This window comes from Lissotriton vulgaris, chromosome 3_1 (assembly GCF_964263255.1).
Source record: "Lissotriton vulgaris chromosome 3_1, aLisVul1.2, whole genome shotgun sequence".
Lineage (NCBI taxonomy): Eukaryota > Metazoa > Chordata > Amphibia > Caudata > Salamandridae > Lissotriton > Lissotriton vulgaris.
The window spans coordinates 1,250,735,948-1,250,756,803 of NC_141689.1; the positions used below are offsets into that span (position 1 = coordinate 1,250,735,948).

A 20,856-nucleotide genomic window follows, 5' to 3' on the forward strand; every position below is an offset into this window, starting at 1 on the left:
CCCACTCCAAGTGGTCTTTTTAGCCACAGGGACTACCACCTCCCTTGGGCTTTATTGAAAATAAGGAGAGGGGCAACAGGGACACCCTCCCCCTACATTGGGCTTCAAGATTCTCGGGGACCACTACCTCTCTGGGGCTTATTAAACGAAATTAAGGGTGACCATGCAGACCCCCAAATAACTTTAACAACTAGGATTTGGGCCGCGCAGCCCCTGCCTGGGCCATATGTGGCCCCAGCCTGGGCCATATGCGGCTCCAGAGACCACCACATCCTGAAGGCGTGAAAACAGAAAACCCCTATTTCGGAGCAATATGTGTCGCTGTGGACCTCCAACCCCCAGAGCTGGCTCCTGCTATATCCTGAGGTGCCCACTCATGGGAAATAGCTGTTTGCTTTTGCTTGGCAGGAGCTGACAGCTCCCACCAAGCAAAAGCAAAACCTCTGCTTCCAGCAAGCGGGAGCTGTGAAACCACTCACGCTTGCTGGAAGCGGAGTTTTTTCCCCTTTTCCCTGCCTGCAGAAATGCAGGAGGCGGAGAGGCAGCTGGGACCGCAGGGGGAGCTCTTCTCTTCAGCATCACATTTTGTGTGTTTGTAAAGGGAATGTTCAAGCTGAGGAACATCTTAGCACAGAATAACAGATGTGACTTGCTACTCTGCTTAAGGGTACTCATTTTATCTACCACTGAGAAGAAGAAAGGCTGAGTGGACTCACAGAAAAACCAAACTTGAGACCATGAGGTCCAGCCCAGATTCCTGCAGCAGATGCATTAAACACTGACCCACTAGATCTAGAATGCACACAAGCAAGTACCAGATCAAGTTATCTCCCAAGGGATCTCCCATTTCAGTATTAGGTGTATATGTATTTCAATGACATATAAATCCACATCTTTTTGGATGGAATGTGTGAACACTGAATCGAAATCATAGAGTGACGGATGCCTATCTTCTACTGAATAAAGCAAAACTTCCCATGGTCCAATGGGTCCAAATTCTGAGCACTGGAAATATGGCAAAGCACACCCCGCTGCTTATCTGCCCCTAAAACCTTTCTATGGGGTTCTCCAAATCACTCAAAGTTTGCAGCCCTATTGAAATGGCAATTAGTTTGGGCAATGGGTTGGAAAGTCCTGCCCTCAATTGTAAATGAGCTATAATAGAAAATCACAGGAGCACTAGATTATTCCTATATAGGCTATATCTGCCCAAAAATTAACCTTAAAAGCAGTTCTAATGGACCTGCTGGCTTACCATGGGAAAGAATCTTAGAATATCGGCTTTTAGTACCCACTATCCCTAATTGAACACTTTCTCTCCCTACATTGCCTTTCCTTTTGACCAATCTCTGTGCAATTTGCATCCGGTGCTGCATCCTGTGCTAGGAATAGCAAAACAGTCACTCATGATGCAATATAAACTACCATAAATAAATATCTAAATAAATATATTGCTTCCGCAATGAGGGACCTTCATTCCCTTCCAATGGAACTGAGTGGAATTTAATCTTAGGCACCATACAAAGGAGAAAGGAAACTAGCCCCTCATTTAAACCTGATCAAAACCCCAAATCAGGTACTACCACGACCATCTCAAGCCAAATTCAGATGGAAGAAACCTGGATATTAAACCATCAGGTATGAGCCACTTTCTTTGGAACATCTGTGACCGTCCCTGCATCCTGACCCCAGGACTCTGCCCTGCCCAGGGCCCATATCCTACAAAATGCAGTAGAAATAGCCAGTATCAAGCTATGCAGACTGGCAGTTACAGGAACACTCACTGTGAACAGAGATGGGACCATAACATACTGCCACAGGATGGCTCATGACTAAAACCTACCGAGATCTAATTGAAAACCATTCTTTCTAAAACTATCTGACAGGACACTCCAAACCAGTTGATCATAATATAGTACACTTAATTCTAGGCAGAGGTGACAAGGCGAATCTCGGCAGTGGTGACAAGGGACATGTTGGTGCTTAATAAAACACCTCATCAGAACAATATGCATGTGAGAAAATCTATCAAGGTGCAATGTAGTGGCCGCTAGAACTCACTGAACCTCAAAATGAGAGAACTGTCAAGCCTGACTATTTTTGAGGAGAGCTCAAATGTAGACTTGTTAGGGAAGTGTTATCAGCCTGTACTGACCAGATGAAGTCCCAATGCCTATTTAGGGACTGTGCCTCAAGGTTGAATACTCCAGCAGGAAAACCCTTCTTGTCCTTTTACCATAAGATATTGCCCCCGTCCGTCTAACCTAATTGTGGATCACACACAGAACAAATCTTCTAAAGAACAGGGACTAACCAGACAGTGAAATAATACATGGCTGACCCTATGTTTTAAAGTGGGAAAAATCAACAAATCATTAATAAAAAACGAATGGTTAGAAATGCAGCGCACCTTAATACACATGTACATAAAACATAAGCACATGAATAAACAAATGCATAAGTACACAACGAAATAAATGAGTAAATTAAAACTGACCACCTTTCACTTACTTGCTAAAATTGAATAGGAGTCGCTCGAAGACTAAAACTGGACCTGTACTGCTCAGTATCGTAAGCGGCTGCCCAGCGAAAAGGCAGAAGACTGCACCAGTGACTGCTGTTCCTAAAAAGCTCTCCAACACGCCCTGGAATAGATACAAACATAGAGTAGGAGAATCTGTTCCTGTATGCACATTAAAAACAAGTCTACAAATACTGCTCAATCAAATTGAACACGCGACAAAGGTTGCACCCTCCGCTGTGTTTCCTTTCCCCTCTTCTTTCTGTTTTTGGGACCTGATCCACCAGTAGCTATAGATTAAAGGCCTGATTACGAGTGTGGTCGTAGCGGCGGAGGCCCACTGGCTGCGCCAAGGAACCGCTGTTCCCTGCGGTGGTGGAGCTGCACCACAATGCAATATGCTGAGCAGGACTGGCGCAGTCCCGCACTGCCAGCCATTTTGAAGCAGGAGTACCGCCATGAAAAGGCTGGCGGTGTAGGAACAAAGGAGGCCCAACAATGCCCTCATGCCCCCCTACCATGAGGATGCATTCAGAGGGGCACAACATGTGCCCCCCTGTATGCTTGCACCCCCAGTTCCAGCACGGCATGGGCATCACCGTCCATGCCGTGCTGGAACATTTTTGCCGTTCCCATTGCAGTGCTTGTTTATTAAGCACCGCTGTGGGAAAGGCAAAAGACCGTCTGCCTTACATGAGTTAAGCTTGTAATGAGGCAGGCAGTCCTTGCGTGGCTTTGGCGCAGCCGTGCCGACGGAGAGCCGGCACAACTGCGCCAAAGTCAGATTCAGGCCATGGGTTATTTATATAATTTCTTCTACATTATCTGGCTGGCTGAAAAACGCAATATGGGTTAATTTACTATCTAGTTGCACAAGTCTGATCGGTGCTACTGACTTGACATTTCGGAAAAAGTATTTTGTAAAATGTAGCATGTTCATGTTGTGTCCTTGGATACCGCTGTGACTTAGGACATGTTCTAGAGAACTTTTTCACTGTCCCGTTGTAGTATCTGCCAATTCTGGAATTTTCATCTTTATTGATTGGGTTATCTGTGGAGTCCAGGAAGTGCACGAGCAGAATACAAATGTTCACAGTTCTTCACCCTAAAACACTACTTTTACAGCTGTAATCTAGTAATTTTGCTACATTTTGATCAAAGCCTAGAACCCATCAGGTCATATGCTTGTTAATATGCAAACTGCCATTCTTTACCACATAGGGTACAATTGACCATGTCCTTAGTGTAAACTACTGATCTGCATCAGGTGTTAAAGTGTGGTTCTGGACAAACTTTTCCCTAAATGATTCACAAACTTTCATAAATTTTAGGCTCAAATTCAAGTACAAAAGTTTAGTACTGCTGCCTAGTTTTTAAATGATATACCATCTGAAACTTAACACCACTTCAGGTGACTATAAACGTAAGAAAAGGCAACACAGAAGAAGGGTCAGAGGGAAGGTGGTCAATGCTGAATAGCAAAAGGAGTAAAGAAGGTATGGAGAAGCAGATCATTATGCTGTATAGACAGATAGAAGATATGAAAATCGATTTAACATAGGGCAAATACTTTTTTAATTATTAGGTGAGTGCTAAATTTGAGCCAGTAGTTTCCAGTGCTCAGCACCGGTACTTAATCATCAACACCAGCACTTTTCTTGAGCACCAGTTAAGGACACATTAATTTATGGGGAGATTAGGTGATCTGCCCAGAATCACAGGATGTTGAGTTGATGCCAAGACTCGAACCTGGTGTCCCAACACCGAGGTCGGCAGCTCTTGCCACTACGCTCCCTCCCCCCACTTTCATGGTTCGTAGTTGGTTCCCATTTAGGTGGTGCCAACTGGAGAAATCGGCTGGTGCAAGCTGCCTCCTGACTAGAGCCCAGGCACCTTTTTTTTTTTTTTTTACAAATTAACTGGATTACGTGCTGTTAAAAACAAAAATCAATAGCTAAATAAAATGTAAGCATTGCTTTAAAAAACAGCAATTGGCAGTTTGACAGATATATGTTAAAAATTGACTTTCAAAGTAAAAGGTCACAACAACTTTCTCGGGATCATTTAAATGTTGTAATTACCACATTAAATATTATAGAACATTTCAAAAATTAAAAAAATAACATTTATTATTTCTGAATGTTGGTATTTGTAATTCAAAGCAGACAGCAATTAAGCAAATTCAAAATAGCCATGTTACAGGAGGGTATTCTTTGCTAAAATAATCAAAACGTTTTGCAGGAATTTTTTAAATGTTGGTCTTACTTGCTCAATCATTCTCAATGCATTAGGAATAACAATTCCAGTGTATTTAAAATGTCTAAAACATGTAACAGAAAAAACGTTTTTACAGTATTTTAACAAAAAATCCTAACTGCATTTACATTTTTCCATAAGCATGTTTAAACTATTCCACAAATAATTTCAAGTTTGACGAAAAGTTGTGCATTAACTACTTTTAGCATACACCTCTAATATCTTTGTTTGAATCGATTTTAATGAATTTTAATAAAACATTTGAACCAATTTAAAATGTAAATCTAATGTTTCAGCTATTCAAAAAACCCTTTCAATTTTGTAACATACTACCTGACTGATTTTAAACATATTAAAACAAAAACTAGAACCTTTGAAAAAAGTTTATCAAATCCCAGTTATGATTTAGAACTTCATAAAAAAACGACCTGAACAAGTTTAAATCTCTCAAATACACCTCACATTAATACTTACAAGTTAAAAATCATTATCATTAAAACACTTCAACAAATGTGTACAATATCTTTTGAAATGTCTCCAACTCCCTAAAACCCCAAATTCTTAAGTAAACTACTCTTTACTACGTATAACCATTAACTAAACTGCAGATATGACTGTTTAACCATTTTAACCTTCTTCAGAAATGTAAACAATAGGTAGATTGTTTAATCAAACAACAACATGTTTGTGGAACATTTAATAACTTACTTAAAAATATTGTTTAAACGAAAAACAACCTCACATATGTCTTTTTAACATAGATGTTACCAGAAATGTGGGTTATGCAAAAACAACAGGTGATGGACCGAATGTGGATCAATGTCACACACTCACCCCAGTCCAAAGATCTGGGCCCAAATCCATCGTTTTTTGCACTCCACACCACCCCGGGTTAGACAATGGCGATATGCAAATCAGCTCTGACCCTGTGCCCCATGGGAACAGTCCAGTCCGAACTACAAAAGCCATGTCCTTCCCAGAACGGAATCAAGCATCCGAGGACCGGACCGGTTTCGAGGTAACACCTCTCATCAGCCCGGCTAGCTTGACTCCAGTGGTGTGGAGTGCCTGGGACCCACGTCTGGGCATCCCCAGCGCACTTAGGGCGGAATATGCAAAAACAACAGGTGATGGACCGAATGTGGATCAATGTCACACACTCACCCCAGTCCAAAGATCTGGGCCCAAATCCATCGTTTTTTTGCACTCCACACCACCCCGGGTTAGACAATGGCGATATGCAAATCAGCTCTGACCCTGTGCCCCATGGGAACAGTCCAGTCCGAACTACAAAAGCCATGTCCTTCCCAGAACGGAATCAAGCATCCGAGGACCGGACCGGTTTCGAGGTAACACCTCTCATCAGCCCGGCTACCTTGACTCCAGTGGTGTGGAGTGCCTGGGACCCACGTCTGGGCATCCCCAGCGCACTTAGGGCGGAATATGCAAAAACAACAGGTGATGGACCGAATGTGGATCAATGTCACACACTCACCCCAGTCCAAAGATCTGGGCCCAAATCCATCGTTTTTTTGCACTCCACACCACCCCGGGTTAGACAATGGCGATATGCAAATCAGCTCTGACCCTGTGCCCCATGGGAACAGTCCAGTCCGAACTACAAAAGCCATGTCCTTCCCAGAACGGAATCAAGCATCCGAGGACCGGACCGGTTTCGAGGTAACACCTCTCATCAGCCCGGCTAGCTTGACTCCAGTGGTGTGGAGTGCCTGGGACCCACGTCTGGGCATCCCCAGCGCACTTAGGGCGGAATATGCAAAAACAACAGGTGATGGACCGAATGTGGATCAATGTCACACACTCACCCCAGTCCAAAGATCTGGGCCGAAATCCATCGTTTTTTTGCACTCCACACCACCCCGGGTTAGACAATGGCGATATGCAAATCAGCTCTGACCCTGTGCCCCATGGGAACAGTCCAGTCCGAACTACAAAAGCCATGTCCTTCCGAGAACGGAATCAAGCATCCGAGGACCGGACCGGTTTCGAGGTAACACCTCTCATCAGCCCGGCTAGCTTGACTCCAGTGGTGTGGAGTGCCTGGGACCCACGTCAGGGCATCCCCAGCGCACTTAGGGCGGAATATGCAAAAACAACAGGTGATGGACCGAATGTGGATCAATGTCACACACTCACCCCAGTCCAAAGATCTGGGCCCAAATCCATCTTTTTTTGCACTCCACACCAACTGCAAATTCCTAAGTGCGCTGGGGATGCTCAGACGTGGGTCCCAGGCACTCCACACCACTGGAGTCAAGCTAGCCGGGCTGATGAGAGGTGTTACCTCAAAACCGGTCCGGTCCTCGGATGCTTGATTCCGTTCTGGGAAGGACATGGCTTTTGTAGTTCGGACTGGACTGTTCCCATGGGGCACAGGGTCAGAGCTGATTTGCATATCGCCATTGTCTAACCCAGGGTGATGTGGAGTGCAAAAAAACGATGGATTTGGGCCCAGATCTTCGGACTGGGGTGAATGTGTGACATTGATCCACATTCTGTCCATCGCCTGTTTTGTTTGCAAATTCCGCCCTAAGTGCGCTGGGGATGCTCAGACGTGGGTCCCAGGCACTCCACACCACTGGAGTCAAGCTAGCCGGCTGATGAGAGGTGTTACCCCGAAACCGGTCCGGTCCTCGGATGCTTGATTCCGTTCTGGGAAGGACATGGCTTTTGTAGTTCGGACTGGACTGTTCCCATGGGGCACAGGGTCAGAGCTGATTTGCATATCGCCATTGTCTAACCCAGGGTGGTGTGGAGTGCAAAAAAACGATGGATTTGGGCCCAGATCTTCGGACTGGGGTGAATGTGTGACATTGATCCACATTCTGTCCATCGCCTGTTTTGTTTGCAAATTCCGCCCTAAGTGCGCTGGGGATGCTCAGACGTGGGTCCCAGGCACTCCACACCACTGGAGTCAAGCTAGCCGGGCTGATGAGAGGTGTTACCTCGAAACCGGTCCGGTCCTCGGATGCTTGATTCCGTTCTGGGAAGGACATGGCTTTTGTAGTTCGGACTGGACTGTTCCCATGGGGCACAGGGTCAGAGCTGATTTGCATATCGCCATTGTCTAACCCAGGGTGGTGTGGAGTGCAAAAAAACGATGGATTTGGGCACAGATCTTCAGACTGGGGTGAATGTGTGACATTGATCCACATTCTGTCCATCGCCTGTTTTGTTTGCAAATTCCGCCCTAAGTGCGCTGGGGATGCTCAGACGTGGGTCCCAGGCACTCCACACCACTGGAGTCAAGCTAGCCGGGCTGATGAGAGGTGTTACCTCGAAACCGGTCCGGTCCTCGGATGCTTGATTCCGTTCTGGGAAGGACATGGCTTTTGTAGTTCGGACTGGACTGTTCCCATGGGGCACAGGGTCAGAGCTGATTTGCATATCGCCATTGTCTAACCCAGGGTGGTGTGGAATGCAAAAAAACGATGGATTTGGGCCCAGATCTTCGGACTGGGGTGAATGTGTGACATTGATCCACATTCTGTCCATCGCCTGTTTTGGTTACCAGAAATGTGGGTGGCTTATTTATTACCGAAATAAAGTCACAATGAAATACAAATGCTGCTGCAGCTTTGTTTATATCCACAACACAAATCAATCTAAAACATGGTGGAAATAAAGGGGCTCAAATGAGGAGGACTAAAGAGCAGTAGAGGCAAACCACAGAACACAACATAAAGGAATGGAGTTGGGATGGTGTGTTAAAGTATACTATAATGCACTGCTATATTAAAATGCATCCTAATAATGTAGAGTAAGACTTTAACAAGGGTAAAATGGATACCAAGCTCACCTGCATGTTGTCTGTAGCATCACCCAGCAGTCCCCCAAAGGTAATAGCATTGGTCACTGTTCCAAGATAGATAAAGAGGATGGCGGAAAGAGACTGTATACTTAAAGCATCATAAAAGTCACTGGCAAAATATGGTATTTTCCTCTGCACATCTTTGACTAGCCCACCACAAAATCTACAGAGAGAATACAAAAAGTGCAAGAAAAACATTGAGCATAAATAGATGCCGAAAACGAAGCACAGCTTACAAATGGCTAGGCTTTCAACTCCTCTCCCCAATTTCAAATGTAGTTTCCTGTACCAGAGGTAGGATTAGGATACAGATCAGCCTGAGTCTGGAGAGAGACTACATATCTTTATGGGTTTGTCTATCTTTTTTCAGACTGTTAATGTTCCTGCATTTTAAGGGATTTACAGACCGCGATTGAGCTAATTTGTTAGTCAACGTGCACCTCACCCCAAGGGAATGTTGGCTATCCACATGGGTCTGTTGCTAAAGTTCAATGCTAGTTTATTTAGGAGATTAAAAAAAAGAAAATGCACTCAACAAAATCTAAGTACATGCTCACTACACTTTTGCCACAATAATACTTTCTCTCAGAATCTTAAAAATGCACTGACTACTCTGAAAAATTGAGCTGAAAAGAGTGAGTCCACTCTTAAGCTATAGCTTGAAAATTTCTCATTGCCGTTCTTTCAAAAAAATATGATTTAATAACTCATCTAGCCACGGTAGAGAAATTGCAAGGCTGCTTATGCTGCTCATTAGACCAAACTTCCAGATCCGACAGAGTACCATTGGAGATGGTTTTGGGCTCTTGGAAGGGTCTCCCCTTGGCTCAATGATTATGTCCTCTCTGTAAATCTGAGGGCCAGGATTTAGACCATGGCTTATTGAGGTGCACCTTCTTATCTACTGAAGAGGAGATAGTGATACACCAGTTTTCTTTTTGGCAGTGAAGATATAGAGTACCTACTGGGATTTTCGGCGGGTGCATGGGCATGCAAACAGGAGAGCTTCAAACCCACCAAAGGAAGGACTTTCCAAGGAAACCCACATAGAAGGCCAATAGAAAACCAACTCTGGAACCATCTGGTAGGCAGTATTTTTCCCCCGAATCGCTTGTATTACTCTGGCATTATGGTGTTAAAATGGGCTCCAATTCATAATTGTATCATCTGACTCTCAGTATATTTTAAAGTATTATAAATGGTGGGGGATTAGCCATTGTTTTTAAACAAGAAAATGAGGTAGTGGTCACTGAGACCACATGTAACCCGCAAATGGAGCTCCTCATCTTCACTATCAACCCTAACTCTAGGGAAACCAGGAAGGGAGCTTTAGTCTACCGACCCCCAGGTCCGCCGGGGAATTTCTCTCTTCAACTTGTTGAAACACTGGCCCCCCACGTACAGGTGAACTCTGACTTCATCCTGGTAGGGGATTTTAATGTTCATAGTGAACTTACCTCTTGTGCGGAGGCACAGACACTCCTGGCTGATCTAACCACCCTTGGTGTGCATCAAATTAATCAGGGACCCACGCACTTAGCCGGTCACACCTTGGACCTTGTGCTATATAACTCCACCTCTATAAAATGTCTCCCTCCCTGTCAAGTGGACTGGACTGACCACTCCATTATTGAATTTTATACTCGCTCCAACCATGAGGCTAAGGGGGTCCAGAGAACCTTGGCTGATGTCAGAAGACCCTGGAATAAATTAACGCCTGGGAGCTTTAGGGAGAAATTTACCGAACGTAACTGGGCTGAATGCGGCGACAATGTCACCGCTGTACTAGCCATTTTTAATGAAGCGGTAACTACCTCCATCAACCACGTTGTTCCTTTTAGAACATATAAACCACGACCTGCCCCAAAACAAGAAGTCTGGTACACAGACGATCTCAGACAACTAAAAATTACTGCACGGAAATCTGAAAAACAATGGAGAGCTACACGCAAGGCAGAGGATAAAGAAATTTATAGGACTTCCCAAAAACATTATCATAAAGCTATTAGATCTGCTCGGAAACATCACATAGCAGCCCAAATATCAGCAGCGGGTAAAAATGCTAAAGTCCTTTACCAAATCTTACAGACCTTTGTCAAGCCTGCAGCCTGTGAAACGGAGGGGATTGAGTCTCAGGAACTCTGTGATAACATCTCACAATTTTTTGTTAGGAAAATAGAAGGCATTTATGCTAAGATCTTAGCCTCAAAATCTACCTCTAGCACCTTGAGAACTGATGACAGTATGGCTCCGCCACATCTCAGCACAGCAGAAAACAACGCTAGCAAGCTTGTTGAATTCCCTCCTATATCAATGGAGGACATTGACACTCTAATCAATCAAATTAAGAGTGGATGCCCTTCGGATATCATTCCAGCTCGGATCATGTCACTATTGAGGGATGATCTAGGAGTGGGTATTCAATGGGTAGTTAATCTATCCTTAGGATCAGGGGAAGTCCCCCCTGATTGGAAGCGTGCATTGGTGAGGCCTCTACGGAAGAACAACTCCATTCCATGGACTGACCTCACTAATCTGAGACCCATCTCTCTCCTCCCTTTTTTAGGGAAGCTCGCCGAGAAGTTTGTTAACCGGCACTTATCCAATTACATCGAGAGTGCAGGGGGACTAGACCCCTCTCAATCGCGTTTTAGGCCCAGGCACAGCACCGAGACCGCCTTGCTGTCCGTCGCTGACAATCTTCATACGCTTCAGGATAAGGGGTATTCCGTTATCCTGGTGTTATTAGATTTGTCAGTGGCGTTTGACACTGTGCCACATGATATCATGACCACCAGACTAGTTGACATCGGTCTGGGAGGCAAGGCGCTGGCCTGGTTAAGGAGCTTTTTCACCAAACGCACTCAGAGAGTCATACTTGGTTCTTACCAGTCAGAGGAGGTGGAGATCTCAAAGGGGGTGCCACAGGGCTCCTGCTTGAGCCCAACATTATTTAACATCTATGTGCACCCCTAGCTAACATCATGAGATCCCACGGGTTTATCCCCGTATCGTATGCAGATGATACTCAACTCCTCTTTCCGTTTAAAATCATGACTCCTGAAGTGCGTCACTCCTTCGCCCAAGGGATGAAAGAAGTGGCACATTGGATGGCAGCAAACTTCCTTCAGTGTAACGTCTCCAAGACGGAGGTGATGCTCTTTGGGGAAGCCAAACGTCTGTGGACTCCTGACTGGTGGCCTTGTGATCTAGGCCCAGTCCCGGAACCAAAAATGGTAGTGAAAGATCTAGGAGTCAAACTGGATCAGGAGCTCACTCTAAAACATCACGCTACTCAAGTAGTGAGCTCCTGCTTTCATGTTATTGGGCTTCTCCGAAGGGTGTTCCCCCTGTTACCTGATACCACCAGGAAAACCTTAGTTCAGTCGCTCGTGTTGAGTAGACTGGACTACTGTAATGGTTTGCTGCTAGCTGCCAATGAGGGGGTCATTGCCAGACTTCAAGTTGTGCAGAACACGGCTGCACGCCTTGTTCTCAATGCCCCGGCCCGGACTCCTTCAAAGCCCCTTCTTAAAAAACTCCACTGGCTCACGGTAAAACAAAGAGTGATGTTCAAAACTTGTTGCATCATTCACAAGTGCCTTTCCGGTAGAGGCCCGGATTATCTAACTAAGCAATTCATCCCATACATCCCGGCAAGATCCCTGAGATCTGGAGACCGTGAATTGCTATGCGTTCCCAGATTTTGGAAGACACGACAAGGTGGAAGAGCTTTGTCAGTGGCAGGCCCGAAACTTTGGAATGAACTCCCATTCGAAATCAGAGCATGCAGGGAACATTTTCCCTTCAGGAAAAAATTAAAAACCTTCCTGTTGAACTATTGATTTTGATTGAACATTGAATAAAAACATGACAGGGCTATTTGCTTTCTGATGACGCCAAAGGCACGGAGATACTCCCCAGGGAGTCGATTCCCAGCGCGGTACAAGCTTGCAAATAAATAAATAAAATAAATAGCAGGTCGGTCAGAAAGGAGTGCTTTGTTTCATAAGTTGTGCATTTGGCACATCTGGCCCTTCGTGTCAGAATGGATTGGCCAAGACTTTCCAAAATTCACTCTGTCTGCTGTGTTGCCTTGTTCAAAGCGAACAAAGAGTGCAGCACCATATTTGCTATGCGTCATACACTGGTAATGTTTTCAGCCAGGCTAGAAAAGCCTTGTTTGTGCATCCCTAAACACGGCTTAGCCTGTGCCATTGTGCAAAGCTGTGCAAGGAGTGTCCTGTATAAGTTGTGTGCTAAAAGCACACTGTCTGGTTCAAAGCTCTAGGCGTAGACACTCATCTAAGAGAAAATATCAAAATGAGTGTATTTTCATGGAAATGACACTCATTGTGCAAGGAAATACGTAACATTTTTGCCCACTGTATGCACCTGTTTTGGTCTGGCTCGAGAACTCCAGTGTACTTGACTTTAGTTGCTCTTGATTTGAGTAGAGTCCTAAGAGTGGTGAATTAATCCTGTCCCATTAAGCCTACTTTGCAAACATTATTAGGGGTTTCGCACAATGCAACTCAATGCAGTTTCAGCACTGTGCTTATGTCACCTATTGCCACAAACATCTATGTGCACGTGGAAGATGATTGGCATTGTCTACTGTGCTGCATCGCTTAGTACCCCATTGTATCTTGCGCCCACCGGTCTTTATGTTTAGTTAATAGGACTTAGAGTGTTCAGAGGGTAGCAAAGTTTATAGGCACTTCTTAACATAATGAAAATATTTCATCAATAATTTAAATAAGCCAGTGGCGGATCCTCCGCTAAGGCGGAGGAGCGTCTCCCCACTGCTATTGCAGCAGTGAGAAAAATAAAATGATAATAACAAGATGTTATAATTTCTTTTTGTGTCAGGAGGGCTGGCTCCATGAAGCCAGAGAAGGGAAGGAGTGGTTTGCACTTCTCTAAGTGCAAATGACAGTTTGGCCGGGCCTCTAGGCACTGCTTGAGCGTTCAAACAGGACCTTCAGTTTAATCATGAGGCTGCTCCTGCAGCGTCCTGTTAGGCTGGGAGATCCCAGAAGCCGGAGTGCTTCCGATGCTTCCAGCAGAGGAGGAGAGGCGTGCGGTGGCAGGAGAGGCGTGCGTCGAAGAAGGTAAGTTTTTAATTGTTTATTTTTGTTTAACCCCCCGCCCCACCACCCCCATTCCAAGTAAGCCACACTGTTTACAGAAGCTCTGGGAAAGAAAATAAGAGCATTGTCAACACACTGTGAAAGATCCTATTTAAGATAGATGACCAACACTCACCGGCCTGTTCGTTGCAGTTCTTCACTGTCGCCGTGACCGCCCCCTCCTTCATCGTGAGCAGCATCACCATTCGGCAGGTTCTCCCCACCTGAGTACATGTTTTTTCTGAGAAAAGTGAAAAGCAGAAGTACAGTTTCAGCTTGTTTGCTGCATTTGATATCCCAAGATCAATGTATTAGCTTGTTAATTCCTCTTCTGCTGAGAAGGGCACTTAAAGTTGGCCAACTGTTAGGTTTCCAACCTAGGTGGAATGCGATCTGATAAAAGCTTTCACATTTCTTTTTATCACATGTTGGGAAGTTCTGAACTTGGCACTCTGGAGCTCGATAAGGGGATCATCAGGAGGCAAATTAATGTGGCAAATGTGGAGGGAGTGCCTTCAGCAAGCTTTTTTGAAATTCAGAGAAAAGTGCAGAAACACCACTCATCTGCATGCCAAAATCCATCCCTATTAGAAATGTGGAAAAAATGCATAAGCACAGTCCCTGCATGTTATTCCACATTAAATTCTAAATATGTGGAAAAAGTAAGTTACAGATTGCAGTAAAGTAACTGCTGGAGGAGTGGTAATGCTAGAGGGCCAAATAGGCTCTTAATGAGGCCCTCTGCCTATGGGCCATTCACACAATTACATTTGTTTCACACTGAGGAAGAGCGGGGTCTCTATTCTATAAGAGCTGTCGGCTACTTTGATACTATCACAGTCTCTTGCTTAAAGATGATTGGGGTACTAGTACTTCTATTGCAGGGTTCTCTACTTCGTCGAAGGAGGAAAGTACTCTAAGGATTCTTCTCTTTGCACTCTTGTTCATTGTCTTCATGGTAGTAGCATAATTTCAGATAAGACTGAATTGATTTTCATCAAAATCCCATACCCCACAGCATTTATCTGAAGTAATTTGTTTCTTTCTTTTTGCAGATGCCTTTAGCTGTATGTGACAGTTTTGCATCCCATAATTGAACATATATTAGAATGGCCTTGCTCAGGAATGGATGGCTTTCCTGTCTATCTCAATCCCCTCACATATGAAAGAGAAACCAACACAAACGGTGATTGATGCTCTCTATTTATGTGTTTCTATTTCTCAGCATGCTAAATTCCCTTGGAAACTGTTTTCAAGAAGTTGTAATTTATTTAAGTATGTGTGCAATGAAGTGTGTTTCTAATTGCACTTCTGTATTTTATTCTTGTATATATTTTAATTGATGTCTTCAATTATGTTTCTAAACCAATTTAGTTCACATTTTCTGTTTGCATGGCTTTCTAGTTTGCCTTCAGTGCTCTTATATTTTGGAATATTTTTAAACCACTTAAGTCCATATTTCCTGGTTGTATGGCTTTCTAGTTTGCTTTCAGGGCTCTTGAATTTTGGTGTATTTTTAAACCATATTAGTCCATATTTCCAGGTTGTATGGCTTTCGTGTTTCCTTTCAGTGCTCTTATATGTTGTTATACTTGTAAAGCAATGTAAGCCATATACCCTGCTTGTACGCCCTAGAGTGTGCTTTTAGTGATTTTGCATTATCTGCATATATACTAAATTTTACTACATTTGTTGTCCTATCTATCTATCTATCTATCTATCTATCTATCTATCTATCTATCTATCTATCTATCTATCTATCTATCTATCTAGCTATCTATCTTTCTATCTATCTATCTATCTATCTAACTATCTATCTATTCATTTACCTTTGCAACTCTGTCTGTCTGTCTGTCCATCTACGTTTTCAACCTCATCTATCTTTCTATCTTTGCACTCTATCTATCTTTGCAATTCTGTCTGTCAGTGCAAGCCTCTCTATCTGTACAAGCCTCTCAGTCTGTCTATGTGTAAGACAGTTTTACATAAATATTACAAAAAAGCATTAACAAAGGCAAGAGGTTGGCATCCAACGGCAAACCATTTGACTTTTTTTAAGCCTAGTGAAGCCAAAATCTTTTGATTATTTCACTGTTAAGTGTATACCATAGTTATTTATATGGATTTTCGACCACACTTCATTCATTAGTCTGTTGTTGTGTCATTCACATTTTTTCCACACACTGCAGCATGTATCATGGCGCAGTGGGTTAGCACACTTCAGCCACTGGGTGATGTCACTTTGAGTTACAGCATGCTGCCCTTTCACAAGGAAGCATACAAAAAGTAATGGGTGGAAGGCTTTTATTATCGCCTTAACCGCAGCAGTTTTTCCGCCGCAGTGCGGGGGCTCTATTAGGTGGGCGGGGCTCCGTCGGACGTTGGCCGATGGCAGCACTAGCGAGGTAGTGCTCCCGTCAGCCAACGGCCGACGAGAGCACGCAAGGGGTTAATCTCAGCCATGGGTAATTACTCAGGGTCGCATCCCAGTCCATCGGTATTATGCGCAACATGCTACCTCAGTTTGGACCCAGAAATATACAAATCAGTATTGACCCTGCTCCAATGGGAACAGTTCTGCCCAAATGATTAGGGCTCATCAGTCAGATATAACTTTCATAAGGAGCACATCCACACACAAAGTGGTCCTCTTCGGCATCAGGGACTACTATGGTAATATGCGCTTTTTTCAAACCGAAAGATATTTTTGGCTTTAACCAATTATTCTTTATAGATTGATTGCCTGGTTGCTTCCCCAACAATACGGTTTTGCACAAACTATGACAAAACAAGAATTGCCAAAGTCAAAAGGCTAGAGACCAACACCAGACCTACTACTTTGCAAATGCTCGTTATTTTGTTGACAATCCCTTCTTTGTTCAGTGTTGCAGTTATTATTTCAGTTTTAGTCTAGTGAGTTTTTAATTTCTTCTTTTATCATCAAGATGCCTTTCAGGTTGGATATCATACATGATTAAAAAAACAACCAAATTGAGCTAAACAAGAGCATGTCATGAATTTTGAGTCATATGGACAGAATTTAGGGATTGCAAGTTCTGAATTGTAATTCTTTGTGAACCTCAATTAGGAAATCGCAATTCCTAATGTTAAAAAATATGCAAGTTAGTAATAGCAATTCCAAATGGGGTCGCAATTGACCGTCTTCATGAGTATGAATGAGCTAGGTGGAAATTTGTGACCCATTATGAATTGCAGCAATCACAGGCATGGTGGCCTGCTAGGGTCAGCAGACCACCATGCCTGAGACTGCTTTTTAATAAAGCAATCTTTTTAAAATGCAGCCTGTTTTCCTTAAAGAAAAAACAGGATGTGTTTAAGAAAGTAACATTAAACCCTCAAGTTTCAATTTTTAAGAGTGGGCAGTGGTCCCTTAGACCACTGCCTGCTCTTAAAAAATATTTGTTTCAACATTCATAACATTCCCATGGTGGCCCCTTCCCATTTGTGAATGGTTACCACTACCCTTGAGGTATCAGTAAAAACTTAATTTTGTGCGACCGTAATTCTGTTGCAAAACATTCACACATGCCACTGCATTTCGGTATTTGGAAGAGACACCCTAAACAAGCCCCTTCCAAATATCGAAATGCTAAACACTAATTGCGATTTGGGAACATGTTACTAAATTACAATTTATATTTTGTACATAACAAAGAGCATTTGTGCAGTTGGAAGCGGCCCAATTCGCCGACCATGAAAATGATTTTGCACATATGGCCCTTGGTTTGTACAACACTCCAGTGACTCAGATGTGCCACATCTGAATTCATATTTTTCTATTTTATTCTGATTTTTTGTCTGACCCCTTCATTCTTCAACCATCCTTCTCTCAGCTTATTCCCTATTTTATGATTACATTTTCCCAATCATTGTAAAAGGCTGTGGTGCCCCCTTCTTCTTTGCAAATCTGTTAAAACAATATATTTTGTACATACAAATTCAACCAGCTAACAGAAGGTTTGGACACTCTATCCCTCATTGTCACCAAGAGAGTTTTAAAGCCAGTTCCCTATTGTGCTTTAGATACACAAAATGCTGGAATGACAGTATTCATTTCTAAACACTCAATACTGAATACTACACAATCATGAGTTTTGCATTTAATGACAAAGGAGCTCCTATCCCATGGAGATTTTTGGGGAGTTTTAGCACACATCAAATGGAGAAACAATAATGGACATGACACTCCTCTGATCTCAAAATGCTAGTGCAGTAGTTAAAATCCATTAAATCAATTTGTTCACTTGCCACTCAAAATGGGTGCACATATTAGACTAGCAGTGTCTATCTTAGGTCCAAGGGCGCTGATTGCCTGCCACTTTTAGGATAATCACATAGGGCAAATTTAGATACATTTATTCAAGTATCCTTGATTTTTTTATTTCCACTTTTGGCCCATAGTCTTTCGTGACGAAGAATTTGGGGAAAAAGATTTTAAAATAACACCTACTCCTCAAGCTAATATGAAGTCATGTACAGAATATGATGTCTTTATGATGTCATACAACGTAAGGTACATATTAACCAGATCTTGTTTATGAAAGGTACATAGGGATTGTGTGCAATTACACATATGCTGTTAGTTCGTGGGATCTAGGGTTGTTTTGTTACTCAAGGATTGTCTAAACTAGAAGGGATACAAAAATAGAAGATCTGTATGGAATTTGCTGATTTTGTCTCGGCAATGTGGACCGAAGTGCACCCCGGATAAATCACGCAAGTATTAGTTGGTCTTGTATTTGAGTACGACTACAAATGATATTTCAGACAGTTCACCAATCTTAATTCAATTCAGCTGGGTAATGTGCATAGCTAGGGGAGGATTAAATAAAGTGGATCAAGCATGCTGTGTTTTAAGTCTTTAGCAAGGTTTGGGCTTTCAGCTGTCCGCCAGACCTCTTCCAGGAAATGGCTAGTGCGAAATGTAACTAAAGGGCACTCGTCTATATAGTAAGTGATTATCCTGAAAATCTGGCATGGATTTGGCCCAAGTGAACCTGAAAAGGACACATTTGCATTGGAGATACACAGAAGGCTGAAAAAGAGGCCAATAAAAGGCAACCTATTGTGCCTTTCAGATAAATACCTTTTGTCTGAAGATGGGAGGGATTTGGGTGGCTCTATTCGGATGGTGGGGTCCCATTCGCCAGGCGGAAGTACAATCACCTCATCCAGGAACTCATCGATTCCAGCGATCAGATCCTGACGGTTCTTTGCTTTGTAGGCAATATCATGGAACACCTACCGGAAGAGAAAACCTGTGTTTCCAGCAGCAAGAGCTTCAATCAAGGCTGTCTAACATTATTATAAAAAAAGAGGCTCTACGTTAGCGTGCCAAACAGCGGAAACGTAGGGAGTGTGCAAAATCAAGAGTAGAATCTCACCATCGGTTGGTACACAGATAATTCAATCACATCATGAAACAAATATATGGATGTGAGTAGAGTGGTCACTTAGAGGCTGAAGACACCATTACCAAACAAAAACAATTGGAGGTGGAAAGGTGCCATGTGTATTATGAGGTTTGGAGAAAAGCTAGAAGATGAAGGGAGGATTGCAATTCATTTCTGTATTTTGACAAATGAAAAGAAGAATTAAGGTAGGAGGAAAGGGGACAGAAAAACAATGATGGATGAGAGATACTAAAACTCAAAGGCAGGGCATCTGGGGAGAGAAGGAGAATGGAGGTGACAAGCCAAAATAGTAAAGTTACAATAAAAGAGAAATACCGAAGAAAAACGGAGTGTTTAAAAGTGATTCCGTTTGTTGTGAGCAAATTGTTAGCGCACAATTCAATTGAAGTACATGTAGAAAAGTTGATGATTATGACACATGCACACAAACACACAAGTACCTACATGTTTAGCCAATAATCACTAAAACACTTGGGAGTCTATTAGCAAAGGAATTTAGGAGTACATAAAGTGGTACTCCTGTAGTACTCTTTTACGGACTTTTGTATACCTTTGTACATTTTGCCCAAAACATTTAAAATAGGAAAAAAATTGGACCATTCTTACACAATTCGCACATATAGGAACTGTGCCCACTTTGCACGTTTACTAATAGGCAGTTGGACGTTTCAGGCCCAACTGAAAAAAGACATATAAGAATATGTAAAAGAGTACTCCTGCAGTACTACTTTCCACAGTCATCAATGCTTTTGTCAATCGGCCCTTTTGACAGTAGGACATTATCATACATAAATCGGAAGATGAAATGTTTTTTAGGAAAAGAACATACAAATTGCCTCTCAAACCTAAATTAACCTGTAATAAAGAAATGATGCAGCTGGTCAACTGTAATAACTTACTACAATTGAGCTCCGACATCATAATGCCCCCTTCTAGAGGCAGCAGCCAATATGAAAGACAGGACACTATCATAATTAAAGCTGCAGGTTAAACTGCAAAAGCGAAACCTGGCTTTCCTGCATCTGCTTTCTTTTTTTCTAAATGAACAATGGTCTGCAGAAAGGAGATATTTATGGTAACATGTTTATTTTTTGACCATTTTAGGTAAATATACAAAAAGATAGAATCTATGCATGTTTCTACACATTCTGATTGACGGCTATTGTTCAAAATCTGACTTGTATTAAACATATTCTAATACATTTTGCAAAAAATATGTAACTGCTTTTTAGTGTATTTACTTTTGCATTACAGATTCTACTTTTATTCATGTCTGCAAACATCTTGTCTCTGTCATATGAAAGAGTAATACACCAAGGATTTAAGTGATTTGTGGGAAGGGCAATAATATAAAAGTGTATTATAAGGAATAAAGTACACCATGCCATAATTTATAAGGGTATGACAAGATGCCTTGGAAGTCCACGACCTTATAAAGCAACTCAGCCTTTGGCCTCCTTCCTCTACATATTCACGAAAGGCCCCAGTGTTGTAATTTGTAATGTAACAGGCATTTATGGAGCGCACTGATACTCCTGGGAGTGTCCTGGCACTAAGCAACACAGGTGTGGACTTATCTAAGAGACCTCACTATTAATCTCGATTGAAAAGCCAAAGGTTTCAATTTCTGCTGGAATTCTGAGGGGGCACAAATGTTCCGTAACTCCAGAGGGAGTATGT

The 20,856-nt window shown here is 42.8% G+C and overlaps 1 protein-coding gene across 5 annotated transcripts in view; it reads right to left on the reverse strand.

Moving 5' to 3' along the window:
• Nucleotides 1-20,856, reverse strand: part of SLC4A4 (solute carrier family 4 member 4) — a 710,971-nt gene that overhangs the window by 108,944 nt on the left and 581,171 nt on the right. For all 5 annotated transcript variants that reach the window (XM_086961758.1, XM_086961762.1, XM_086961760.1 and 2 more), the window contains 4 exons: nucleotides 18,849-19,003; nucleotides 13,878-13,982; nucleotides 8,598-8,772; nucleotides 2,512-2,645 (listed from right to left, as the gene is read on the reverse strand). In XM_086961758.1, the coding sequence (XP_086817884.1) occupies nucleotides 2,512-2,645; nucleotides 8,598-8,772; nucleotides 13,878-13,982; nucleotides 18,849-19,003 (569 nt within the window). The remainder of the gene's footprint in view (nucleotides 1-2,511; nucleotides 2,646-8,597; nucleotides 8,773-13,877; nucleotides 13,983-18,848; nucleotides 19,004-20,856) is intronic.